We start from the raw sequence: 26,653 nt of genomic DNA on the forward strand, positions 1-26,653 counted from the left end.
CTAGGGACTCGCCTTCCCAGCCACCCATTTAGCGGGGCGGGGCGCTTCGACCCATCTGGCAGGGCGGGGCGCCTCGCGAAGATGGTGGCGCGCGCAGCGTGTGGCTCCCGTCGTCTGCCTAGGTCTCAACTCAGCGCACCGGCCGGCGACTCGCTGGCCTGGAACCCCCCGCCGCCGGGTCCCTGACCCCCCGCCCTGTCGTGCCCGATTTGCGGCATGCCCCGCGCCCGAAAAGGCAGCGCGCCCCGCAGAGGCGGCCAGCGCCGCGGAGGAGGTAAGTTGGGGTGGGGTGGGTGGCGGGGCACGGGGAAACTGAGGAACGTCAAACTAGGGTCCTGAGTGGGTTCCCGTCAGTGACCCTTAGAGTTCTCGGGTATAGATCATGCCTTGCCCAGTCTGGTGCCGCCACCTGCAAACTCCCCCCGTGACGGGCACGTGCCCCAGAAGTCAGCGGCCACGTGTGCGCCTAACTTGAGCGTGCTGCCTGCGTGCCCCCTCGCTCCGGCTCGCACCTGGTCCGCACCTGCCGGCCTTGGTTGGTTTCTCATTGCCTCTCTACCCAAGCTGTGCGCTGTGATATGGACAAACTGGCCAGACGGAGCTGGAAGCCCGTCCGCTCTCCAAACCCTGATCCTTTGCCGAACTGGACTAGGAAATTGGTGGGAGACCTGGCTTATCCTGGAGTACTGAGAGATAGGGTGATGGGGAAACTGCAAAATTTGGGGCCTTGACTGCCCGGCTCTAGAAGGCAGATGAGCGCCCTGGGGCCCGAGGCAGTCCTGAGAGTCGCTTATCAGGTCGACCAGGAGGTGCGGCATATGTCCTGGTACAGTAAACAAGTTTATGTTTACCCAGCAGAGATGGGGTGCCTTTTAGGCATGGCTGACACCTGGCCACCATTTTAATGGGGCTTGGGTGAGGGTGTTACCGAACCACACTTGGATTCACTTGCCTGGGAGCTATAAAGCCAGTTTAGTGATGAAACCGCAGAAAAGCGGGTCGCGGGGGTGGGGGTGGGTGCGGAGGCGGGGGTAAGGCTCTGAGGAGCTCTGGTTCTTTATGTCTCAGAGCACAGAGAATTCAGCAAGAAGTGAAAGTGATAAATAGAAAGTGACTTTTTAGAAAAGCGCCCTTGAGAGGCCTTCAAGTGGGTGGGTGAGAAGGTGCTGCCCCAAGAACGTGGTGGGTATAGTTTTATAATCAAAGGAAGAGTGGGGACAGCAAGAAGACTACCTTCTTCCTCATTCTTGAGATGTCACGCTTCCATCATCAGTTTCTTCTGCACATGGGGTAGGGGAGTTTTCTTGCTCCTACAAGGTCAAATCAGGACTGTCATGGTGCAATCAGTTCAGTTCAGTTCAGTCGTGTCCGACTCTTTGCTACCCCATGAGTTGCAGCACGCCAGGCCTCCCTGTCCATCACCAACTCCCGTCGTTCACTCAAACTCAAGTCCATCGAGCCGGTGATGCCATCCAGCCATCTCATCCTGTCGTCCCCTTTTCCTCCTGCCCCCAATCCCTCCCAGCATCAGAGTCTTTTCCAATGAGTCAACTCTTCGCATGAGGTGGCCAAAGTACTGGAGTTGGCACAATGGGAATGAGCAAAAAGGCAGTAACCATATACTGAAATATGATAAGTCATTTCAGGTTTTAGCATAATGTCTCTCTTTCCTTAAATTGTTTCTTTTAGTGCACTCAGGGGAGCATGTCCTAGGAATCACTGGGCTGGATGTAGGTCTCCTTCTACCATTAAACCAATGGTTGTTTGGGGGCATGCCTCCTGCTTCTGTTTCATGATTTTATGATTAAGCAAACCTGCTCTTTTTCTTTTTTTTAAAGGTGCCTTCTTGAATGATGATTAACTTAAAGCAGTCTCCCATAGTTTTTTCTTACGCTCCCTTAGTGGGATTAAGTGTTTAATCACCTACTTTGTCTTTCTCAGTTCAGTTCAGTGGCTTAGTCGTGTCCAACTCTTTGCAACCCTATGAATTGCAGCACGCCAGGCCTCCCTGTCCATCACCAACTCCCGGAGTTCACCCAAACGCATGTCCATTGAGTCGGTGATGCAATCCAGCCATCTCATCCTCTGTTGTCCCCTTCTCCTCCTGCCCCCAATCCCTCCCAGCATCAGGGTCTTTTCCAGTGAGTCAACTCTTTACATGAGGTGGCCAAAGTATTGGAGTTTCAGCTTTAGCATCACTCCTTCCAAAGAACACCCAGGACTGATCTCCTTTAGAATGAATTGGTTGGATCTCCTTGCAGTCCAAGGGACTCCCAAGAGTCTTCTCCAGCACCACAGTTCAAAAGCATCAATTCTTCGGTGCTCAGCTTTCTTCACAGTCCAACTCTCACATCCATACATGACCACTGGCAAAACCATAGCCTTGACTAGACGGACCTTTGTTGGCTCTGCCCCTATCATGCCCTGCCTCCAGGTATTTATCCTTTATGCTTAAAGGGGGTTAAGGGCCAACAAACTTATCATTAACTGCTTTCTGCTGAGATAGGATGTAGGCCTCCCTGGGGAAAAAGTGTAAGCCCTGACTGAGTCTTCCTTCACTTTTGGGAGAACTGTAATGCTGACTCTGGTTGTGTGTGTGTTAGTCACTCAGTCATTTCCGACTTGTGAACCCATGGACTGTAGCCCACCAGGCTCCTCTGTCCATGGAATTCTCCAGAATACTGGAGCGGGTTGCCATTTCCTACTCCCGGGGATCTTCCCGAGCCAGTGATTGAACCAGGGTCTCCCGCATTGCAGGCAGACTCTTTACTGACTGAGTACTATTCTCTTAGCCCTTGTGGGTGTTAAACATCAGAGAATGAGTTTATAGAAGATACAAATGAAAAGAATTAAAGCAATTGCCATTAAAAGAGTTATTAAAAGAGATTGCAGCCACAGTTTTGGAGACCCAAACCATATTTTCCAAACAGTTTCCATATCTAGAGAGGGTTACTTGAAGCCTCACTTGTTTGCTTTTGGCTAGGCCCGGAACCTTACTATTTTATAGTTCAGGTTTTATACTTCAGAGTCTTTTAATTATAGATTTAGTCTTGTTATTTTAAACAAGTTTTTTGTTCACATCATTTAGTTATAAGAGTGGCTTCCTTGTCCTTCAAGAAACAGTTCAGTTCACTTCAGTCCCTCAGCTGTGTCCAACTCTTTGCGACCCATGAATCGCAGCACACCAGGCCTCCCTGTCCATCACCAACTCCCGGAGTTTACTTAGACTTATGTCCATCGAGTCGGTGATGCCATCCAGCCATCTCATCCTCTGTCGTCCCCTTCTCCTCCTGCCCCCTATCCCTCCCAGCATCAGAGTCTTTTCCAATGAGTCAACTCTTCGCATGAGGTGGCCAAAGTACTGGAGTTTCAGCTTTACCATCGTTCCTTCCAAAGAATACCCAGAACTGATCTCCTTTAGAATGGACTGGTTGGATCTCCTTGCAGTACAAGGGACCCTCAAGGGTCTTCTCCAACACCACAGTTCAAAAGCATCAATTCTTCAGCGCTCAGCTTTCTTCACAGTCCAACTTTCACATCCATACATGACCACTGGAAAAACCATAGCCTTGACTAGACAGACCTTTGTTGGCAAAGTAATGTCTCTGCTTTTGAATATGCTATCTAGGTTGGTCATAATTTTCCTTCCAAGGAGTAAGTGTCTTTTAATTTCATGGCTGCAGTCACCATCTGCAGTGATTTTGGAGCCCAAAAAAATAAAGTCTGACACTGTTTCCACTGTTCCCCCATCTATTTCCCATGAAGTGATGGGACCAGATGCCATGATGTTCGTTTTCTGAATGTTGAGCTTTAAGCCAACTTTTTCACTCTCCTCTTTCACTTTCATCAAGAGGCTTTTGAGTTCCTCTTCACTTTCTGCCATAAGGGTGGTGTCATGTGCATATCTGAGGTTATTGATATTTCTCCCAGCAATCTTGATTCCAGCTTGTGCTTCTTCCGGCCCAGCATTTCTCATGATGTACTCTGCATATAAGTTAAATAAGCAGGGTGACAGAGTGGCCCCTAATTTAGTTAATAAGTCCAATCTATTAAAGGGAGAGGACAATCAGGCACAAACAAGGGAATGTAGAAATGACTGGCCACTGATGTTGCACAAAAGGGGTTGCAGGAAAGTGTACCCGTGTCTACTGACACTCCCACTACATATTTCTTATGATTGTTAAGGCTTTCAGTCTAGGTTAAGACTGAGAGGGTTGCCCTGGTGCTTATGAGAGATTTTATCAAGTGGCTCACCACATCAATGACCACCTGAAGCTTGAGGCTCACCACTATTATGTAGGTGGTATCTCTATCTATAGCCACTTTTGGTATTGGGCTCCCTCAGTCTTTTGATTATAAAACCATCAAAAGCTTATGGGTCTCTGTCCCCTTCTGGCATCTGGGGCTTTCCCTCTGCAAAGCTCTGATTGTTCTCAAAGTGGATCGAGCACCTTCTTTCCTGCAGTGCCCCCTTTGTCCCCCTAGGGTACACTGGTTTTGTCTGGGTGCCCATGAGCCTTACAGTTTACCACGGCCAGTTTGACCTGGAAAAGCCAGCCTCACCTTCAGTGGTTTTTCAATGGACAGAGCCACTGCCAGCATTTGGGTCTTTTGTATATTTCTTTGGGTGCCTTTTGTCTCTCAGTTTATATTCCTATGATTGAAAACTGAATAAACCGGCTGGAGCAAGTCACTTCTAGGGGTCTGAGGACTGGGAGTTGCGTTTCGAATCCTGTGCTGATGTCTGGGGTGGACTGGGCTATGAGATGCATAGCCTGAAGGGCCTGTGCCTGGAGGAGGGAGGGAGCCATATTCATATACTTTTTATTTATTTATCTGGCTCTGCCTGGTCTTAGTTGCGACACCTGGAATCTTTAGTTGCAGCATGCAAACTCTTAGCTGTGGCATTTGGGATCTAGTTCCCCGATCAGGGATTGAATTCACATTCCCTTCATTGGAAGTGCAGAGTCCTAACTGCTTGGCCACCAAGGGAGTCTCTGTCTGTAGACTTTTTCATGATGGGCCTTCTGACTGGTGTGAGGTGGTACATTGTTGTAGTTGTCATTTACATTTGTCTAAAAATTAGTGATGTTGAGCATCTTTTCGTGTGCTTTTTAGTCATTAGTATGTCTTCTTTAGAGAAATGTCTATTTAGATATTCTGATTTTTTTTTTTTTTTTAACATAAAACTGTATGAGGTGTTTGTATATTGTGGAGATTAATCCCTTCTCGGTCACTTTGTTTGCAAATATTTCCTCCTATTCTGTGGGTTGTCTTCTTGTTTTGTTTATGGTTTCCTTTGCTGTGCAGAAGGCTTGAAGTTTATTTAGGTCTCATTTCTTAATTTTTAAAATTTTCATTATTCTAGGAGGTGGATCAAAAAAGACACTGCTGTGATTTACGTTAAGGAGTGTTTGCCCTCTCTTTTCCTCTGGGAGTTTTATAGAGTCTGGCCTTAAATTTAGGTCTTTAATCCATTTTGAGTTTATTTTTGTGTATGGTGTTAGTGAGTGAAAGTCATGTCCGACTCTGCAACCCCATGGATATACAGTCCGTGGAGTTCTCCAGGCCAGAATACTGGAGTGGGTAACCATTCCCTTCTCCAAGGGATCTTCCCAACCCAGGGATCAAACCCAGGTCTCCTGCATTGCAGGCAGATTCTTTACCAGCTGAGCCACCAGAGAAGCCTCTATGGTGTTAGAGGATGTTCTCATTTCATTCTTCTACACTGTAACCGTCCACTTTTCCCAGCACACCACTTACTGAAGAGACTGCCTTTTCTCCATTGTATATTCTTGCTTCCTTTGTCATAGATTACTCGACCGTAGGCACATGGGTTTATTTCTGGGTCCACTGATCTGTATTTCTGGTTTTGTGCCAGTACCCTGCTGTTTTGATTCCTATAGCTGTGGTTTAGTCTGAAGGCAGGGTGCCTGATTCCTCCAGCTGTTTTTCTTCTCAGGATTGCTTGGCTATTTCAGGTCTTCTGTGTATCTGTACAAATCTAAACATTTGTTGCGGTGGTAGTTCTAGTTTTGTAAGAAATGCCATTGGTAATTTGATAGGGATTGCACTGAATCCGTAGACTGCATTGGGTAGTGGAGTCATGTTTTGACGATACTGATGCTTCCAGTCCAAGAGCATGGTGTATCTTTCCATCTGTTTGTGTCATCCACAATTCTTTCATCAGTATTTTCAGAGTATAATTTTTTATCTCCTTAGGTAGGCTTATTCCTAGGTGTTTTACTCTTTTTGATGTGATGGTAAATGGGGATTATTTCCTTGATTTCTTTCTTTTAAAAAATATCTATTTGGCTGCACCAGGTCTTAGTTTTGGCACATGAGATCTTCGATCTCTGTTGTGGCAAGCAGAATCTTTTCATTGCAGCATGTGGAATCTAGTTCCCTGAACAGGGATTGAACCCAGGCCCCCTGCATTGGGAGTGTGGAGTCCTAGCCACTGAAGGCAGGGAAGTTCCCTGTTTTCCTTGATTTCTCTTCTGATTTCTTGTTGTTAGTGTATAGGAATTCAAGTGATTTCTATATTAATTTTGCATCCCACAAATTTGCCACGTTCATTGGTGAGCTCTAGTAGTTTTCCGATTGCATCTTTAGGATGTTCTGTGTACGGTATCACGTCATCTGCCGACAGTGACAGCTTTTCTTCCTTTCCAATTTGGATTCCTTTTCTTTCTTTCTTTTCTCTGACTGTCATATTAGGACTTTGAAAACTATGTTGAATAAAAGTGGCAAGAGTAAACATCCTTCTTTCTAATCTTAGAGGAAATGTTTTCAGCTTTTCACCATTGAGAATGATGCTAGCTATGGGTTTGTCATGTATGGCCTTTATTATGTTGAAGTAAGGTCCCTCTGTGCCCACTTTCTGGAGAGTTTTTATCATAAATGGAAATTGAATTTTGTCAAAAGCTTTTCCTTCATCAATTGAGATGATTATATGGTTTTTATTCTTCAGTTTGTTAGTGTGGTGTATCACACTGATTGATTTGAATATATTGAAGAATCTTTGCATCCCTAGGATAAATCCCACTTGATCCTGGTGCATGAGCCTTTTAATGTATTGTTGGTTTCAGTCTGCTAGTATTTTGTTGAGGATTTTTGCATCTGTGTTCATCAGTGGTATTGACCTGTATTTGTATGTGTCTGTTTTGGTATTAGGGTGATGGTGGCCTTGTAGAATGAGTTCGGGAGTGTTCCTTCATCTGGAATCTGGGGGGATATTTTCAGAAATACGAGTGTTAACTCTTCTCTACATGTCTGGTAAAAGTCACCTGTGGAGCCGCCTGGTCCTGCACTTTTGTCTGTTGGAAGTTTTCTCATCTCAGTGTCACTTTCATTACTTGTGATTGGTCTGTTCATATTTCTGTTTCTTCCTGGTTCAGTCTTGAAAGGTATACATTTCTAAGACTTCGTACATTTCTCTTTTTAAATTAAAACTTTTTAAAGTGTTTGTTTATTTAGGGTTGCACCCTGTGACTTGCAGGATCTTAATTCCCTGACCAGGGATTGAACTTGGGCCCCTGGCAGTGGAAGCGCGGAGTCGTAGCCACTAGACTGCCAGGGAACGCCCAGAATTTGTCTGTTTCTTTTAGGTTGTCCATTTTATTGGCATAAAGTTGTTTGTAGTAGTCTCTTACGACCCTTTGTATTGATATCTCTGTGGTGTCCATTCTAACTTCTTTTTCATCTCTGATTTAATTTTTTATTGTTATTTATTTATTGGCTGTGCTGCATGGGCTTGTCTCTGTCTGCAGTGCACAGGCTTCTCACTGCAGTGGCTTCTCTCGTTGCTGAGCACTGGCTCTAGGGCGTGCTGGCTTCAGTATCTGTGGTGCGAGAGCTCAGTAGCTGGAGGTCGCCTGCTCTAGAGCACAGACTCAGTACTTGTGGCACACGGACTCAGTTGCTCCACCACACGTGGGATCTTTCCGGAGCAGGGATCGAACCTGTGTCTCCTGCATTGGCAGGTGGATTCTTTACCACTGAGCCACCAGGGAAGCCCACTAATTTTATTGATTTGAGCCCACTCTCTTTTTTTTTCTTGATGAGTCCAGCTAAAGGTTTATCAATACTGTGTATCTTTTCAAAGAACAAGCTTTTACTTTCATTGATCTTTTTTATGATTTTCTTTGTCTCTATTTCATTCATTCCTGTTCTTATGTTTATAATTTCTTTTACTAACTTTGGATTTTGTCTTTCTTCTCTGGTTGCTTTAGGTATAAGGTTACCTTCCTTCTTTGATATTTTGTCTTGTTTCCTGAGGTAACATTGCATCCCTGTAAATTTGCCTTTTGGAACTGCTTTTGTGGCATCCCATAGGTCTTGGATCTGGTGTTTTCTTTGCCATTTCTCTCTTAGTTCAGTTCAGTTGCGTCCATCTCTTTTCTACCCCATGGACTGCAGCACGCCAGGCCTCCCTGTCCTTCACCATCTCCTGGAGCTTGCTCAAACTCATGTCCATTGAGTCAGTGATGTCATCCAACCATCTCATCCTCTGTCGTCCCCCTCTCCTCCTGCCTTCAGTCTTTCCCAGCATCAGGGTCTTTTCAAATGAGTAGGTTCTTTTCAAATGAGTAGGTTCTTTGCATCAGGTAGCCAAAGTATTGGAGCTTCAGCTTCAGCATCAGTCCTTCCAGTGAATATTCAGGACTGATTTCCTTTAGGATGGACTGGTTTGATCTTACAGTCCAAGGGACTCTCAAGAGTCTTCTCCAAGACCACAGTTCAAAAGCATTTCTCTCTAGGTATGTTTTTCAATTCCTTGTTGATTTTTTTCAGTGATCCACTGAATATATATATTCTTATTTGAGTTTTTTCCCATATAGGTTTTGAAAGACTGTTGACTATAGAGTTACCTGTGCTGTCCATCACATCCTTGTTGATAATCTGTTTTACATATATTGGTGTATATATGTTCATCCCAACCTGCAAATTTATCCTTCCCTCCCATCCCTCCCTTTAGTAATCATAAATTTATTTTCTTTTATATATTTTTTTTTTTTGACTATGGCCTGCAGGTTCTGGCATCTCAGTTCCATGACCAGGGATCCAATCTAAGACCTTGGCAGTGAAACCTGAGTCCTGACCCTATACTGCAGGGGAATTTCCCATAAATTTCTTTTCTAAGTCTGTGGGACTGTTTCTGTCTTGTAAATTAGTTCATTTGTATCCATTTTTAGATTCTGCATATAAGCAATATCATAGGATGTTTTTGGATCTCTACTGATTTTCTTGAATTGCTGTAATCATCTCTAGGTCCTTGTTGCTGAAAACTGCATTATTTCATTCTTATTTTTTTGCCTGATATACCATTGTATATATGTACCATATCTTCTTTATTCATCTATCAAGAGACATTTTGGAGACTTCTGTGTCCTGGCTGTTGTAAATAGTGCCGCAATGAATGTTGGGGTGCATATATGTTCAGGAATTATGGTTTTCTGAGGATATCCGCTGGGAAAAGCATTTCCAAATCCTACGGTCGGTATATTTTTCATTTTTTCAGGAATCTCCCACCTCTTTTCCCAATTGGCTGTGCCCCTGTGCATTCCCCCCAACAGTGTAGGAGGGTCCCCTTTCTCTACACAGCACTTCCTGTTCGTAGACTTCTGGAGGATGGCCATTCTGCCTGCTGGGAGGCTTACCTTGTGGCCCTTTTGGTTTGCATTTCTCTACTAATAAGCTATGCTGAGCAAGTTTTCACGTGCTTTTTTTTTTTTTTTTTTAACAGTGAGAGTGAAATATTCGTCTTGAAATTGACTTCATGAAAGTCCACTCCTCTGAATTCTTTTCTGATTACCTCCACAGGGATATTTCTTATGGGCAAGTGCCACTTACAGTGCCCCAGCCCTTGTGATTATTAAGTGTCAGACAGTGAAAGGCACTCAGTCGTGTCCGACTCTTTGCGACCCCATGGACTATATAGTCCATGGAATTCTCCAGGCCAGAATACTGGAGTGCGTAGCCTACAGTATTCTCCAGTATTTCCCTTTTCCAGGGGATCTTCCCAATCCAGGGAGTGAACCCAGGTCTCCGACATTGTGGGCAGATTCTTTACCAGTTGAGCCATCAGGGAAGCCCAAGAATACTGGAGTGGGTAGCCTATCCCTTCTCCAGTGGATCTTCCTGACGCAGGAATCGAACCGAGGTCTCCTGCATTGCAGGCGGATTCTTTACCAACTGAGCTATCAGGTAAGCCCCTAGTGTCCAGAAGCAAGGGTTTTAAAGCTGTAGTTCTGAGAAATGGCCACAAGGCGGAAAGATTTTTTTGTGCCCAACACTGGGTTTTCTGGCCGCCAGAGCCTTAGCAAAGAGTCCTGTTCTTGGCTTATAACTGAGAGTGGAATGTGCCAGATCAAACAACCAAGGGCTTGTGGCTCCTTTCTTGTTCCCCCTTAGTCTTCACACCCCCAGACAAATAACCAACTCTCGTAACACGGCAGCGCCCAGGGTGCAGCCAGAGAGGACAGGGTCGACTCGAAGGAAGTAGGCTGGAGGTGGGCACCCCACCACCAGGAGACCTGCACACAAGGTGACTGTTCATAGCTCTTGCAGTCCAGAGGGTGCCCCACCCTTCGGTTGCCTACTTTGGGTTTTGCTGCTGGAGGGCCCCCCTGGATGTGGACAGCGTGATCCCATTCAGAGGGGATCAGACACCGCAAATCCAAGGGGGGTTCTTGTGCAGGCACGTGCTCCCTGGTTCCCTCAGCCCCAGGACTGCTCTGGCGCCCAGGGAGTTAACACCAGCCTAGGCCCCCCTGGGCTGAAGGGAATATAGTAGGCATTTCTGTTTCTTTTTTTAATTGGGGTTTTATTTTATGTTGGAGTACAGTTGATTTGCAACGACGTGCTTGTTTTAGGTGAACCTAAGCTGTGTTTGTTTTTCGGTGTGCGGTCTCAGGTATACTGTGATTCAGTTCTACATACACGTATACCTGTTCTTTCTTGGATTATTTTCCCGTAGGAGTTCCTGGGCTCCACAGTAAGGCACTGTTGATCACATTTTGGGTATATGTTTTGTGTTTATGTTTATCTTAACCTCCAAATTTCTCTCCCCTACCCCACCTGATTCTTTTGGTAAACGTGTATTTGTTTGCCAAGTCCTTGAGTCTGTTTCTCTGTTTTTAAATTAGTTCATTTGTGTCCATTTTTTAGTGTCCGCCTATAGGAGATATCGTAAGACGTTTTTGTTCCTTGTCTCCATTACACTTGTTGGTATGATCACCTCTACCTCCAGCTGTGTTGTTGCCAGTGGCATTATTTCATTCTTTTTTACGCCCGAGGACTGTTGCATTGTCTGTGTGGACACCATGTTTGTTTCTTCATTCACCTGTTGATGGATGGTGAGCAGGCTTCTGTGTTCTTGCTGCTGCAAATAGAGTGGTAATGAATGTTGTGGTGCATGTGTGTTTAGGAATTATGATTTCTGAGGACAGAGGAATGCCTGGGAGGGGCATGTTGGAATTCTGTGATTGGTCTGTTTTGTTGTATTTTCAGGAATTTTCCTGCTGCTCTCCATGTTGGCTGTGCTCCTCCTGACGGTGGAGGCAGTTCTCTTATTTTCATGCCGTGTTCAATATTTACTGTTTGGAGGCTTTTGGAGGATGGCCACATTCCCTGGTGGGAGGTGATACATCGTGGTCCTTTTGCATATCTCAAATAGTGGTGCTCAGCAAGTTTTCATGTGGTTTTTTTTTTTTTTTTTTTTAATTAAAAATTTGTTAAAAAAAAATACCAAAAAAATTTTGTATTGGGAAATAGCCAATTAATGGGGCTTCCCTGGTAGCTCAGCTGGTAAAGAATCTGCCTGCAATGCAGGATACCTTAGTTCGATTCCTAGGTCAGGAAGATCCGCTGGAGAAGGGATAGGCTACACTCCAGTAATCTGGCCTAGAGAATTTCATGGACTGTGTAGGCCATGGAGTCGCAAAGAGTTGGACACAACTGAGCGACTTGGACTTTCGCTTTCGCTTATAGCCGATTAACAAGGTTGTGGTAGTTTCAGGTGAACAGTGAAGGGACTCAGGCATAAATGTATCCATTCTCCCCCAGATCCCCTCGCATCCAGGCTGGCACATAACACTGAGCATAGTTCTCTGTGCTATACAGTAAGTCTGCCATTGTCTCCACTGTCTCCCCATCTATTCGCCATGAAGTGATGGGATCAGATGCCATGATCTTAGTTTTCTGAATGTTGCGCTTTAAGCCAACTTTTTCACTCTCTTCTTTCACTTTCATCAAGAGGCTTTTTAGTTCCTCTTCACTTTCTGCCATAAGGGTGGTGTCATGTGCATATCTGAGGTTATTGATATTTCTCCCGGCAATCTTGATTCCAGCTTGTGCTTCTTCCGGCCCAGCGTTTCTCATGATGTACTCTGCATAGAAGTTAAATAAGCAGGGTGACGATATACAGCCTTGACGTACTAGACGGCTGTTCAAGCTGAAACTGCAATACTTTGGCCACCTGATGCAAAGAACTGACTCATTGGAAAAGACCCTGATGTTGGGAAAGATTGAAGAAGGGAGGAGAAGGGAACGACGGAAAATGAGATGGCATCACCATCTCAATCGACATGAGTTTGAGTAAGCTCTGGAAGTTGGTGATGGACAGGGAGGCCTGGTGTGCTGCAGTCCATGGAGTCTCAAAGAGTCAGACACTGAACTGAGCGACTGAGCTGAACTGATGTATTGACTTGTCATTTTCTGTCACTCCCAGCATTCTCATTTATTCTTCTCCCCACCCCAATTGTTCCTATGGTAAATTTAAGAATTTTTTTAGTCCTCCTTCTGTATCATTAGTACACTAGTTCTGTTGTGTCAGTGTTTCAATTCCACCTCTAAGGGATATCAATGATACGTGTTTTTCTCTGAGTTTCACTCAGTTGGACTGAGTGACTGAACTGAACTGAGCTTTCATCACGTTAGAGAAAGCCGTTTTCCTGGGTGGTCCCATTTGAGTGGAAGGTGCCCGACGGTTTGTGATTCATTCCCTCTTCCCTGTTGCCCTTCAGGCTCTGCTCTCCCCATCCCTACCGGGAGACACATCTCAAGCCGTGCAGTAGTGTTGAGCTGAGGGTGCTGTTGTTTGGAGGTGGGGCGACCCAAAGGAATCAGTGTTTAAGTGGTTCCCCAGGAGCAGGAGCCATGGACACCAGGAGACTTCTCAAAGGTCTTACTATTTAGTGACTGCAGCATCCTTCCGGTGCACCAGGCTAGCCTTAGCTGATAGAGGGCCAGCCCGCCTTACAAGGCTGTGGTCCCATCCACAGGGCTGTCGGAAGTACAGGTGTTAGGGGGGCTCGTTTGCCTGCACAGGCTCTTGCGCTCTCTCAGGTTTACCCAGGCCAGCTTGGGACCGAGGCCTGTTCAGGCCTCGTGGGTGTGACATCAGCGCAAGTGGCCCGGACCTCCTGGAACAGAGTAGGCAGTCCAGATTTGTTTTCTGTAATTTCCATTTTGTATTGTAATATAGTTGATCCACAGTGTTCTTCTGCTGTTCTACATCAACCTGATTTAGTTAAATGTATAATTGTACCTATATTTTCTCCGCTCATTTACCACAGAGGATATTACAGTGTGCTGAGCAGAGTCTCTTGTGGGATTTCATACATCCTTGGTGATTTTGGTTTTTGTGTGTGTATATGTATACACACACACACATACACACACACTATTGATTTGTGCTTTCCTGTCAATCCCACCATCCCCATTTTTTTCCTCCACTCCCCATCTAGTCCCTTTAGTAAATTAAGTTCCTTTTTTGGTCTCCCTTCTGTATTGTTAGTACACTAGTTGGGGTGTTCAGTGTTCTGTCCCCGTTTGTGATATGAATGGTACGTGTTTTTCCCTGTCTGACTTGGAGTACTGGGCGCAGTCCTCTCCTGATGGGTCTCAGCCACAAATGATGGCTTCATCCTGTTTTCCTGCTGACTCCTCGTTCATGGTATGTTTGGTGCATGTCTTTTTCTTTCGCTAATTAATGAATGTACTTCCCAGTGGTTTCAATGGCTGTGCTGTTTTGGATATTGGAGCAAATACCATTTGAATGCAAGTGTCTTTTCAAAGGATGGTTTTCTCCAAGTATACTCCCTGGGGTGCGAGCTCCAGAGCTCGTGGTAGCGCTGTTTCATTGTGGAAAGGACTTCCGTAGTGTTCTCCAGAGTGGCCGTGGTCAGTTTATATTTGCACTAACCGTGTAGTAGTGTTCCCTTTTGTGCCCAGCCTCTCTCAAATTTTTTGTGTGTAGCCCTTTTGATAACTGGTGTTAGGGTTTACCGATTTGTCATTTAGATTTGCATTTTTCTAATCACTGAAGATGCTGAACACCTGACCATTAGACTTTGGTGTGTGTGTAAAGAAAGAATGTAGTAAAATTTAGCTCTTGCAGGTGGTCTCCTGAGAGTGAGCCCAGTTTTCAAGGCGATTTTCTTGACCTACCAGAGGATATTGCTTGAGGGCAGGTGCTATTCACAGCTCTACAAACCTAAGTGCCCTGAAACTCCTTTTGAAAGATGCTGTTACTAGTTGTGGCCACAAGGTGGCAGCCCTTCCCCTTCCTCTCCCCTGGGTTTCGGGCAATCTGATCCTTTATGAGCGAAAGCTGTTTCCTGGGTGGTCCCTTAGAATGGAACTTGCCATGAGAAATAGCCATTAGCTTGTGATTCAATACCTCTTCCTTCTTGCCGTTCAGGGTCCTCCCTCTCCTCCCACCCTGGAGACAAATTTCAAGCCCTTCATGAGGTTTATTGAGAGTTCTGTGGTTTTAGGTGGGGCAACCAAAAGGAAGCCTGCGCTAAGTGGGTTCCCCAGGACCAGGAGCAGTGGAGACCGAGACTTTTGAGAGCTCTTACTACCCAGTAGCTCCAGCATCGCTTCAGGTGTACTAGGCTAGCCTTATCTCTTAGAGGGTCAGCTTGCATAATCAGGTTGTGGTCCCAGGTAGAGGGTAGCAGGAAGTACAGGTGCAAGGCGGCACTTATTTGGAGGCACAAACCCTTAGCTCTCTCAGATTCACCCCAGGCCACCCTGGGACCCACGCCAGTTCAGGCTTCACTATTCTGACCCTGCCCAGGTGACACTGGCCTCGTGCAATAGAATAGGGAGGCCCCACTCTATTTTTTTTTAATATCATCTCCATATTGTATTGCATTATAGGTGATATACAGTGTTCTTTTTTATTTCTGCAGCAACCTGATTCAGTTACAGATACACTTAACTGTTCTTTCTCGGGTGCTTTACCCATGTGGATTATCACAGAGTGTTGAGTGCCTGTGCTGTCTCCTTTGTCCTTGCTTGTTAAATATATATATATATTTATATGTATGGGGTGTGTATTTGACAGAAAACCACAATCTCAACGTCCTATTCCCCTCTCTAACTTTTACCTTTGGTAAATCTAGGTTCCTTTTTAGTATCTCATCTGTTTTACTTTTTAGTACCTCAGTTGTATCAGTGTTTAGATAGCACTTCTAAGCGTTATAAGCAATGTTTTTCTTTGACTTTGTCTATTAGGTGTAATCATGTCTTGCTGGGTCCAAGTGCCCAGAGATGGCATGATTTCATTCTGTTTACTGGCTGAGCACCAGTCCATGGAGTGGTTGTTGCAGCCTTTTTTTCCTTTTATCTGTGGTCTGACATTTCCATGGTTTTGGTTGGTCTTCTGTTTTGGGTTATGGCACAAGGATGGTTGGGTTTCACGTGTCTTTTCAAGGATGGTGTTCTCTGGGTAGGCCCAGGACTGGGATTCCCAGAGCTTGTGGTAGCATTGCTTATTGGTTTTTAAAGAACCTTTATAGTTTTCCTACAGAGTGGCTATTTCCAGTTTATATTTGAACCAGTAGTGCTGTAGGGTTCTCTGTGTGTCTTCTCTAGCGTTTTTTTGTGTAGTGACTTTTTGATGACTTGTGTGATGGGTTACTTCGTTGTCACTTTAATTTGCATTTATTAATCATTAGAGATGCTGAGCATCTTTTCAGTTGATTTTTGTTTAAAAAAAAGTGTAAAATTTAGTTCTGGCAATTGATTTAACTGCTCTGAAGTGCTGGTTTTAAAGTTCCTGTTACAAGAAGTGGCCACAAGGCAGGTAGCACCGTCTCCTGCCCAAGTCTGTTAAATCAGGCAAGCCCAACCTTCATGGCTCTTAGAGAAAGCTGTTTTCCTGGGTTGTCAGTTTGAGTGGGAAGTGCCCAAAGAAACAGTCAAGAGTCTGTGACTCATCACCGCTTCCCTCTTGCCCTTCAGGCTCCTGCTGTCTGCTTCTACCTGACAGACAAACCCCAGGTTCTGCACAAGTGCTGTGCTGTGCTAAGGATGCTGTGGTTTGGAGGTGGGGTGACTCAAAGGAAGCAGTCTTTAATTGGGATCCCGAGCAACAGGAGCTGTGGTACCCAGAAACTTTTCACAGCCCTCCCTGCCCAGCGGCTGCAGCATCCTTTGGAGGCACTAAGATTGCCTTAGCTGATCAAGGGCTAGCCTGCATCCCGAAGTTGTGGTCCCAGCCAGCCGGGGCCAGGCGCTACACTCAAGTGGGGTCTTCCCGTCTCCCATCCTGTTCAGCTCCTTCAGCCCCACCCCAGTGCAGCCTTGGGATGAAGCCTCAGGCTCCAAGGATGTGACACCAGCCCGGGTTGCAAAGGCCTGAGGAGAATAGAATGAGCACTCTGTCCTTTCATTTTCAAGCTTTATTGCACTGTGTGTGAGATACAGTGTTGTGTTTGAGCTCTGTAGCCACTTGATTCTGCTGAACAGATTCCTGTAAGGATTCTTTTTCAGATCCTTAACTCAGGTAGGTTATTACAGGGCGCTTGAGGTGCTGTGTAGTGGTCGGAGTCCACTCTAAGGAAGTAGTCTGAAGATAACCACCTCACAACTAGGAGACCTGCCGACAAGGTGAGAATTTAGAGGGTTCAAGCCTAGAAAGCAAGAAATAGACGAGAGAGAGAGGAAGAAACTAGGAGAACAGAGACAGCGAAAGGATGAGAGAGGAAGAAAGGAATGGCAAGAGAGACATCGTGAGAGGAAGCCATCAGGAAGGGAGAACAAGAAAGAGAGGATGCAAGAAAGGTAGAGAAAGAGAATACAGGAGAGAGAAAAGGAAAGGGAGAAGAGAGGAAGGAAGAACAATAGAGAGGTGGAGAAGGTGAGACAGAGAAACAGACTAGAGGAAGGAAGGAGGGAATCAAGAAAGGAAGGATTGCAGGAAGGGAAATAGAAACAGAGGAATCAAGGAAGATACAGAAGAGAGAGAGGAAGGAAGAAAAAGGAATAAAGAATCAGAGGAGAAAAAGGGAGGAAAGAGAAAAGGGGAAACGAGGGAATGACAGCATAAGAAAGGAGGAAAGGAAGCAAGCTAGAGAGAGAAAAGGAGTTAGAGACAAAGAAAGAAGGTAGAAATCAGAGAAGGAGAGAGAGGGGAAGGAAGGAAAATATAATGAGAGAAAGAGATGAGGGAAGAAAGTGAAAGAAGAGGAAGGAAGGAAGGACCATAGAGGAAGAGCGAAATGGAGAGACAAAAAGGAAGGCAGGAGAGAGAGAAAGGGGGGAAGGAAGGGAGAGAGAGAAAGAGTTAAAGCAAAAGGAATGGAGAGGAATGGAGGAAGGGTAGAAAGAATGAGAGGAATCAAAGAAAGGGAGGGAGAGAGAAGGAAAGAGTGAAAGAAAATCAGAAGAAAGGAAGTTAGAGAAAGAGGGAAACAGAAAGGAAGGGAAGAGGGGAAGGAAGGTGGGAAAAAAAGAAAGAGTTAATGAAGAGGAAAGGAGGAAAGAGAGAAATAGAATAATGGAAAGACAGAGTGAGAGGAAGGAAAAAAGAGGATAGAAAAAATAAGCGAGATGAGGAAGGAAGACAGGGAAGGACACAGAGGGAAAACAAGAGCGTGAAAGACTTAAGAGAAGGAAAGTAAGGGAGAGAGAGAGAGACTGAAAGAAGGAAGGAATCAAGGGAGAAAGAAAGATAAGTAGGAAGAGAGACACGGAGACAGAGAGGAATGAAGAAATGAAGGAAGGGAGAGAGAGCAGAGGTGAAGAATGAAAAGGTGAGAGAGAAGAGAACTGGAGATGAGGGAGTGAGAGTGAGAGAGGAAGGAAGCAAGCTAGAGACAGAAAGGGAGTTAGAAAGAAGGGTAGAAATCAACAGAGGAGAGCGAAAGAGGATCGTAAATGTTGAGAGGGAGCGAGAAGGAGAGAAAGGAAGGGAGAGCGAGGGAAAGAGATGGAAGAGAGAGAAAGAGGGAACTAGAGTTAAAGAGAAAGAGGAGAGAGAGGCTAGAGAGATGGAGAGGAAGGGAGGACGAGACAGAGAAATGGAACAAGAGAGGGGAAGGATGAGAGAGACAGAGCAAAAGACCCACAGCCAGGAAGGAAGGGAAGGAGAGAGAGAAAGGGGGAAGGAAGGGCATAAAATCAGAGGAAGGAGGGAAATTAGAGAAAGAGCTAAAGGGTAAAGGAGAGAGAGAAAGGAGGAAAAAGAATCAGGAATAGAGTAATAGAGAGGAGCAAAGGAAGGGAGAGAGAATGAATGAGGTAGGAGAGACAAGTAAGAGAGAAGATGAAGGAGGCAAGAGAACAAAAAAAGAGAAAGAGTGGGAGGAAGGAAGTAAAAAGGGATTGAGACAGCAAGAGGAAGAGAGAAAGAGAAAGAAGGGTAGAGAGAAGAGAAAGAGAAACAAAGAGAAATACATGGAAAGAAAGGAAAACAGAAAGGAAAGAGAAAGAGGACCAAAGGGAGAGCGCGAGAGAGAAGGAAAGAGAGGAAGGAAAAGAGAGCAATAAAGAGAAATGACAGAAGGAAGGAATCAGGAAGAAAGAGAGGGGAGGAGAGTCAGAAGGATAGAAGGAAGAAAGATGGGGAGTGAGGAAGAAAAGGAGAGAAAGGGTAGAAAGCATGGAAGAGACAGAGGGAAACAGTGAAACAAAAAGAGAAAGAGAATCAGGAAGGAAGCGAGAGAGAGAGTGGAGAGGAAGGAAGGAACAGAATGAGACAAGAAGAAAGAGGAAGAAGGAAGGAAGGTAGTAAGAGGCAGAAAACTCCTAGGAATGAGAGAGAGAGGATCAAAGAAAGGTAGAAAGGAAGAATGAAAGAAATACAGGGGAAGGAGGGAGGGAGAAGAAGGAAGACAGCAAGAGAGAAGAGCAGAAAGAAAGGGTGAGAGAAAAAGAAAGCAAAAGAGAGACAGAGGAAGGAAGGAATCAGGGAACGCAGGAAGATAAAGGAAGAAAGGAAGTTAGAGAAAGAGATACAGAGAGAAAGTGAGATAGGGAGGAAGGAGGAGAGAGGAAGGAATAGTGGGGAAGAGAAATGGAGGGGGAAGAAAAGGAAGGGAGAGAGAGGGAGGGAGAAAAAGAACAGGAAAGAGAAATGGAAGGAAAGAAAAGGCACCAGAGAAAGAGTGAGAGAGGAAGGAAGGAAGAGAGGAGGATGAAATCGAAGGAAGGAATCAAGAAAGGAAGAAAGAGGAGGTGAGACAGGAGAGGGAGGAGGGGAGAAAAAGTTAGGGAAAGAGAAAGAGGGTAAAGGGAAAGAAACGAAAGAAAAAGAAAGGTAGTGAGAAAGGAGTGGGGAGAGCAAAAGTGAGAAAGGCAGGGAGAGAGACAGTAGGAAGGAAGGAGAGAGAGTCAGGAAGAGAGACAGGAAGCAAACTAGAGAGAGACAACGCGAGTTAGAGAAAGAAGGGTAGAAATCAACAAAGGAGAAGAGAGTGACAGAGAATCGAGAGATGGGGAGAAGGGAGAATGAAAGAGGGAAACAGGAAGGAAATGATAGAAAGTGAAAGAGAAGAGAAGAGGATAGAGTGAGGGAAAGAGAACTAGAGAAAGATTGAAAGAGAGGAAGGAAGAATGAATCAGAAGAGGGAGGAAGAAATTAAGAGACAGAGGACAGAAAGAGAGTAAGATAGAGAGGAAGAGACACAGAAAGGAAGGGAGAGGAGAGAAGGAATGAGAACAAGAGAGAGTAGAGAGAAAGCATTAACAGAAGCAAGAGAAATGAAAAGTGAGAGAAAGCAAAAGAAAATCAGAGAAAGGAAGAAAGAGAAAGAGCTAAAGAGCGAAAAGGAGAGAAGAACGGAGGAGGAAAGAGAAATAGAGTCATGGAGAGAGTGAGGGAAGGAAGAGGAACATGGAAGGCAGAGAGAAAGAGAAAAGGAATGAAGGGAGAGAGACGAGAGAGTGAGAAAGGAGGTCAGGAAGAGTAAGGAGAGACCCACACACAGGGACTGAAAGAAGAAGGGAGGAATCAAGGGAGAAAGAGGGAGGGAGAGAATGAGGAAGGAAACAGAAACAAGGAGACAGAAGCCGATGGAGAGAAAGGAAGGGAGGAAGGGACAAACAGAAAGAGGGAGGAAGGTAGAGAGGAAGAAAGATAAAGACTGAAATTGAAAGAGGGAGAGAAGGGCTGAGGAGGAGGAAAGAGAGACAGAAAGGAGTTAGAGAGTGAGACAGGAGAGGAAGGAAAGAGCAAGGCAGAGAGAATTAGAGAAAAGAGAATCAAGGGAAGGAAGGGAGAGAGACGAAGAAACAAAGGGAGCGAGAGAGAGAGAGACAAAGGAAGAAACAGTGACAGGGAGAGAGGAGAGGAAGGGAGAGACAGAAAATAGAGAGGGTCAAAGGAAGGCGGGAAGGAAGCAAGGAAAGCAAAAAGCAAGAGGGGGCGGAGAGAGGACAGAAAGAGAGAGAAAGGAAGAAAGATAGAAACAGGAAGGAATCAAGGAAGGAAGGTAGAGGAAGAAGAAAGAGTGAGAGGGAGAGAGGAAGCTAGAGACAGAGAGATGGAGGAAGGAGAAAAGAGCAAAAGAAAGAGGAATGAAGGGAAGAAAAGGAAGGGAGAGAGAAGGAAAGAAATAGGGGAAGGAAGATAGAGACAAAAAGAGAGGAACCAAGGTGGGGGGTAGAGAGAGAAAGAGGGGAAGGGAGAGAGAAGATAGAAAAAAAGGGAGTGAAAGAGAGACAAAGGAAAGGTGGAAGGAGAGACGAGGGAAGGGAAGAGAGAGCAGGAAGAAAGAAATGGAAGGAAAAAGCATTAGAGAAAGAGTGAAAGAAACAATCAGAAAGAGGAAGGAAGGCAGGAAGAGGAACAAAAGGAGAAAGAGGAAGGGACAGAGAGGAATGATGAAATCAAGGAAGGAAGGAGTCAAGTGAGAGGAGGGGAGATAAATAGGGAAAGAGACGCGGGTGAGAGAGAGGAGGCAAGAGAGGAAGGAAGGGACAGAATCAGAGACGGGAAAGGGAAAGAGAAGAAGGAATCAAGAAAGGGAGGGAAGGAGAAAAGAAGACAGAGAGAAGGAAATAGAAAACGATAAAGTGAAAGAGTTACGTACAGAGAGAAAAACAGAGACAGATGGTAAAGGGAAAGAAATCAAAGTGAGGGGAAGAAAGAGCAGGGAACAGAGAAGTAGAGAAGGAAGGAGGAAAGAAAAAGATGGTAGAGAGAAAGAAGAGGAGGGAAAGAGCCAGAGTGATAAATGGAGAGAGAGAAGGGACGGAGAGAGAATGATAAAGACAAAGAACAAAAAGAGGAGAGAGAGAGAAAAAGATGAGAGGAAGGAAGGCATCAAGGAAGGGAGAATGAGAGATATAGAGAGACAGAAAGTGAAAGATCAAAACAGAAAGACAGGAAGGACGGGGGGAAATAGAAGTAGAGAAAGACAAGAGTAGAGAGAGGGAAGGAAGAGGGAAAGAGGAAGAGATAGTGGGAAAGAAAGAGAAAGGAACAAAGCAAAGCACAATGAAAGGGGGGAGAAAAGAGAAGGGAAGAAAGAAAGGGGAAGGAAGACAAAAAGAACGGGAGGAAGCAAGGGAAAGAGAGAAAAGGGAGAGAAAGAGACGAAGGACAATGGAAAGGCAGAGAGGGAAGGAGAGAGGAAGGAAGGAAGAGCAGGAAAGAAAGAAACAGAAGGAAACAAAAAGCATTAGAGAAAGAGGGAAAGAAATAAAGAGAATCGGAGGACGGGGAGGGAGGGAGAAGAGGAGGAAGAGGAAGGAAGAGAGGAGGAAAGATGGAGAAAGAGGAGGAAGGGGAGAGGAAGACACAGAAGCGGGAGGGGGAGGGAGGGAGGAAGAGATGTAGAGAAGGAAATAAAGAATTAGAGACAGATGAAGGAAGTGAGTTAAGGACAGACAGAAAGGGTAGAGGGAAAGAGAAGGGAGGGAATCTGAGGGAAAGAAACAGAAGGAAAGCAAGAGAGAAAGAAGGGACAGAAAAGAGAGGGGAAGGAAGAGAGGAAGGGAGAAGACAGGGAAGACGGCAACAGGAAGGAAGAGAAAAAGGGAATCAAGAAAGGGAGAACGAGAGAGCGGGAAAACAGAAAGAGAAAGGAAGATAGAGAAGGAAGAGAAAGGGTCAAAGAAAGAGGCGAAGGAAGAGAGGGAATGAGAGGAGAGAGAGGAGGAGGAAGAGAGAACGACCGAGTGATGAGAGAGGGGGGTTAGAGAGAGACTGCCCCGCTCCAGGCGCACAGGAGTCTCGGCCGGAGGCAGGGCTGGCTGGGCGAGGAAGCTGCTCCGGGTGGCTGGTCCCCACGCACCTTTTTCTTCCTTCTTCCCTTTCTTCCTCCGTTCCCTCTCCACTCCTCTCCCCGCCGCCCCTTCTCTCTTTCCTTCCATTTTGGCTGAATTTTTACTTTATTTTGGTGTGTATTTGATTTATTGTGATGGTTTTTTAGGTGTGCAGCAACACGACTTAATTATACATACATACATCGATCGGTTCTGACACACATACAGACTGACCCAGTGCTGAGGAGGAGTCCCTGTGCTCTACATTAGGCCTTGCTGATTATGTTCCTCACACTACTGTGTATATGTCAGTTTTATGGGCAGGTGGCGCTAGTGGTAAAGAACCATCTGCCAGTGCAGGAGATATGAGAGACAGGGGTTTGATCCCTGGATCGGGAAGATCCCCTCGAGAGGGGCATGGCAACCCACTCCAGTCTTCTTGCCTGGAGAATCCCATGGACAGAGGAGCCTGTGAGCTACAGTTCACGGGGTCACAAGAGTCAGACGCGCCTAAAGCAACTTGGCACGCACAGATGTCAGTCCTAACCTCCTGATTCGTCCCAGATGCACCGCTCAACAGCCGTGCGAACCTCCCCTTTTTGCGGGCCCAGCCTCCTCTGAGGATGCCTGAAGACAGTCTGTCTCCACCCCACCGCGTCCTGGTCTGACCTCTGCAGCTCCACCTTCCGCCACACACCCCCCCAAACCACGGAGGGTCGGCCTGGTGACCAGCATCTGTCTGGGTCTCTGGCTGCAGCTGTTGCCCTTACACACGGGTGTCCAGCTCTGCTGCTGACCCGCACACCCTCTGTTCCCCTTTTTCAAGGGCTCCAGAAGCCAGGGGCCACTTGGCACTCTGTACATCCCAGGGTCCAGAGGAGCCTGTGTGTCCATCCACTCTGGGCCAAAGGCCTGGTGTGGCCCAGGGGAGCTCAGGAGAGCATGTGCTCGAGGCCTGGGGCACTTAGCCACACCCACTAGGAGCTGGATCTCGGCCCCCAGTGCTGGTGGGTGAGCCGAAACGAGTCAACGGTGTACTTACTGTCTGAATTGCTGGCCCCAGATAGGTGCCTTTCACCTCTTTCGTGGACGGAGAAAGTGAGGCTTTGAAAACTAAGGCCCCTGACCTGGTTACCCCTGTTAAGCTGTGCACCAGGGGTGTGGATCTTGGGTCTGTGAGACTCTGTAATCTAAGGCCCTGGCCTTTTGGGGCATCATCTGGGCCGGTGATCCAGCTACCCCAGAATCTGCCTGGATGTGCCCCTCCAGGCCAAGGTGGGGTCTGGGCAGCCCCTTCTGCCTTGGCCCAGCTCATGTCTCCTCCTAAAAGCACACTCAAGCCTCAGGAGGCCCTGCCCACCAAGCCTGCCAGGTTGTCCAAAGTGGGGCCTGGAGCCTGCCCACCGCAGGCAGCCTTCCTGGCTCGGGGTCTCAGGTATCAGCCAGCCTTGAGGAGGGCAGCATCCTGTCCTGCGGGGTCGTGAGGCTGGCGAAGTAACCCCCGCCATCACGCCTCCACCAGGGCAGACCGAGCACCCCTGTCCCGCCCTCCCCAGGTGCCCGGAGCAGTACCCAGGCTGACTCAGGCTCCAGTGAGGACGAGGCAGCCAGTGAGGCCCACAGTACCACCAGCGAGTGTGCCAGCCAGCTGAGTGCTGCCGCCGAGGAGGGCCTAGGTGAGAGAGGACGGGGTGCAGCGGGGACCCCACGGGGTGCCGGGGGTAGGGCCGGAAGGGGCATGACGAGCTGGCCTTGCAGGGGGGGATGCCGTGGAAGAGCAGGGTCAGCAGGAGGACCTTGAGGAGAAGGTGAAGGAGTATGTGGACTGCCTCACAGACAAGAGGTACCCCGACCTCCAGCCAGCCCCAGCCCGCGCCCCTGCTCAGCCCACGCTAGGTGCCAGGGTGGGCTGGCCCACAAAACCCCTTCTCCGTCCCCCAGTGCCAAGACCCGGCAGGGTGCTCTTGAGAGCCTGCGCCTGGCCCTCGCAGCCCGTCTGCTCCCCGACTTCTTGCTGGAGCGCCGCCTCACCCTGGCCGACGCCTTGGAAAAGTGCCTCAAGAAAGGTTGGGCCCCGGGGTGCAGGGGGCGGCCCTGAACCGGCTGGGTGATGGCCCTCACTGCCTGGACTGACCGTAGGCCTTCCTGCAGGCAAGGGCGAGGAGCAGGCCCTGGCCGCGGCCGTGCTGGGCCTGCTGTGCGTGCAGCTGGGCCCCGGCCCCAAGGGCGAGGAGTTCTTCCACAGCCTGCAGCCGCTGCTCGTCTCTGTGCTCAGCGACAGCACGGCCAGCCTTGCTGCCCGGCTGCACGTGAGTGTCCTCAGCCCGGGCCACCCCTCCTCCACCTCATCCCCCACTGCCTCCAGGCTCCCCCTCCTACTCTGAGGGTGAGCCCTGGCCGTGGCGGGGAGCCCGGGCCTGCCTCTGACCATGACCAGGCTTTACGCTCCTCCCAGCAGTGCGCATCTGCTCTCGGCTTGGGCTGCTACGTGGCTGCCGCGGACATCGAGGTGAGTGACCTAGAGACCCCGGCGGGAGAGCCCCCCAGGCCCTGGCTCTGCTCCTGAGACCCTCCCCTGCCTCCTTGTGCGCCTCCACCCACCAGGACCTGGTCTCCTGCCTCACCTGCTTGGAAAGTGTTTTCAGCCGGTCCTGCAGCGGGCGGGGCTCCAGTCCGGTGGTCCCCACCAGCCTGCAGGGCCTTCTCTGCGCTGCCCTGCAGGCTTGGGCGCTGCTCCTCACCATCTGCCCCAGCACGCACATCGGCCCCATCCTGGACAGGTAGGGGCGCTGCGCCCCCGCCCCAGGGGCAGGAGGGCCAGGGTGAAGAGGCCCCCTGACCCACACACATGGCTCAGCCTGCCCCTTCCCCAGGCAGCTGCCCCGGCTGCCCCAGCTCTTGTCCAGTGAGAGTGTGAACCTGCGGATGGCTGCCGGCGAGACCATCGCCTTGCTCTTTGAGCTCGCCCGGGACCTTGAGGTGTGAGCGCCAGGGGCGTGCTTGGGAGGGTGCCTGCTGACGCCTCCTGCCCCTCTGGGGCGGGGTGCAGGGGCCGCCCCAGAGAGCAAGGCAGCCTGAGGTCACCTCAGAGGGGACGCGGCCCCCACATTAAGATGCCAGGTGCTCTGAGGGGCCCCCTGGCTGGGGTGTCTGGCACAGGCAGGGGCCAAGGAAGAGGGGTCAGACAGAGGAGAACACGACTCCCTCTGGGAAAGGCAAGGTTGGGGCGACCCCACCGGGCTCATAGCCAGCGGCGCTCAGGCCCGGCCCCCGTGTCTTCCCCGGCTCCGCTGCAGGAGGACTTTGTTTACGAGGACACGGAAGCCCTCTGCAGCGAGCTGCGCACTCTGGCCACCGACAGCAACAAGTACCGGGCCAAGGCCGACCGCCGGCGCCAGCGTTCCACCTTCCGGGCGGTGCTGCACTTCGTTGAGGTGCGTGCGCAGAGGGGCACGGCCCCGCGCGGGTGCAGCCCCCCACCCTACCCCTCGACCCCCGGGCACAGCCGCCGAGCCCAGTCCTGGCCCCTCTCACCTGCAGGGCGGCGAGTGTGAGGAGGAGACCATCCGCTTCGGCCTCGAGGTGCTCTATGTGGACAGCTGGGCTCGGCGCCGGGTCTACGCCGCCTTCAAGGATGCGCTGGGTTCTGGGATGCACCACCACCTTCAGGTGGGCGGGCAGACGGGGAGGGGGCACCCTTGGGGTGGTGCCACGCGGATCCGAGCTCACGGCTTTCTCGGCCCCCAGAACAACGAGCTGCTCCGGGACATCTTCGGCCTGGGTCCGGTGCTGGTGCTGGATGCCGCCGCCCTGAAGGCCTGCAAGATCTCCCGTTTCGAGAAGGTTCGCCCCCTTTCTCTCCCCCTCCACTGCTTTGGCCTGGCGAGCTCGCGGGGGCTGGAGGAGGGGCCGGACTGCTGCCTGCCCCGCTCACGCCGCTGTCACTCTCCGCGCCCCCAGCACCTGTACAACGCGGCGGCCTTCAGAGCCAGGACCAAGGCGCGCAGCCGCGTACGGGACAAGCGGGCCGACGTCCTGTGAGCAGGCTGTCCGCGTCTTCGCCTGTTTGTTTTTAACAGAAGACCGTACAACACCTGGTCCCTGCCAGGACTTGTCGCTTTTATTTTTTTAATGACAAAACCAAAGA

At 48.4% G+C, this 26,653-nt stretch overlaps 1 protein-coding gene across 6 annotated transcripts; it reads left to right on the forward strand.

Moving 5' to 3' along the window:
* The first annotated feature begins 54 nt into the window (after nt 1-54).
* IFRD2 (interferon related developmental regulator 2) lies at nt 55-26,651 on the forward strand. 6 transcript variants are annotated; one of them, XM_070360496.1, is made up of 12 exons: nt 60-274; nt 24,063-24,182; nt 24,265-24,349; nt 24,448-24,572; nt 24,658-24,815; nt 24,962-25,015; nt 25,111-25,286; nt 25,380-25,485; nt 25,803-25,940; nt 26,047-26,175; nt 26,254-26,349; nt 26,467-26,651. In XM_070360496.1, the coding sequence occupies exons 1-12, from the start codon at nt 217-219 to the stop codon at nt 26,545-26,547; spliced, it is 1,326 nt and encodes a 441-aa protein (XP_070216597.1). In that variant the 5' UTR covers nt 60-216; the 3' UTR covers nt 26,548-26,651. The 6 variants fall into 6 exon arrangements, with proteins under 6 accessions (XP_070216598.1, XP_070216600.1, XP_070216599.1 ...); XM_014477103.2 differs by having other exon boundaries at nt 61-274; nt 24,965-25,015; XM_070360497.1 differs by lacking the exon at nt 24,265-24,349 and having other exon boundaries at nt 55-274; nt 25,364-25,485.
* The last annotated feature ends 2 nt before the right edge of the window (nt 26,652-26,653 follow it).

Source organism: Bos mutus, chromosome 22 (genome assembly GCF_027580195.1).
Source record: "Bos mutus isolate GX-2022 chromosome 22, NWIPB_WYAK_1.1, whole genome shotgun sequence".
Lineage (NCBI taxonomy): Eukaryota > Metazoa > Chordata > Mammalia > Artiodactyla > Bovidae > Bos > Bos mutus.

Bases quoted from the DNA above. Each gene is read 5' to 3' on its own strand.
- IFRD2 (XM_070360496.1), top strand. From the start codon at position 217: ATGCCCCGCGCCCGAAAAGGCAGCGCGCCCCGCAGAGGCGGCCAGCGC. The intron at 25,287-25,379 runs GTAGGGGCGCTG...CCCCTTCCCCAG, and splicing joins ATCGGCCCCATCCTGGACAG to GCAGCTGCCCCGGCTGCCCC. The intron at 25,486-25,802 runs GTGTGAGCGCCA...GCTCCGCTGCAG, and splicing joins AGCTCGCCCGGGACCTTGAG to GAGGACTTTGTTTACGAGGA.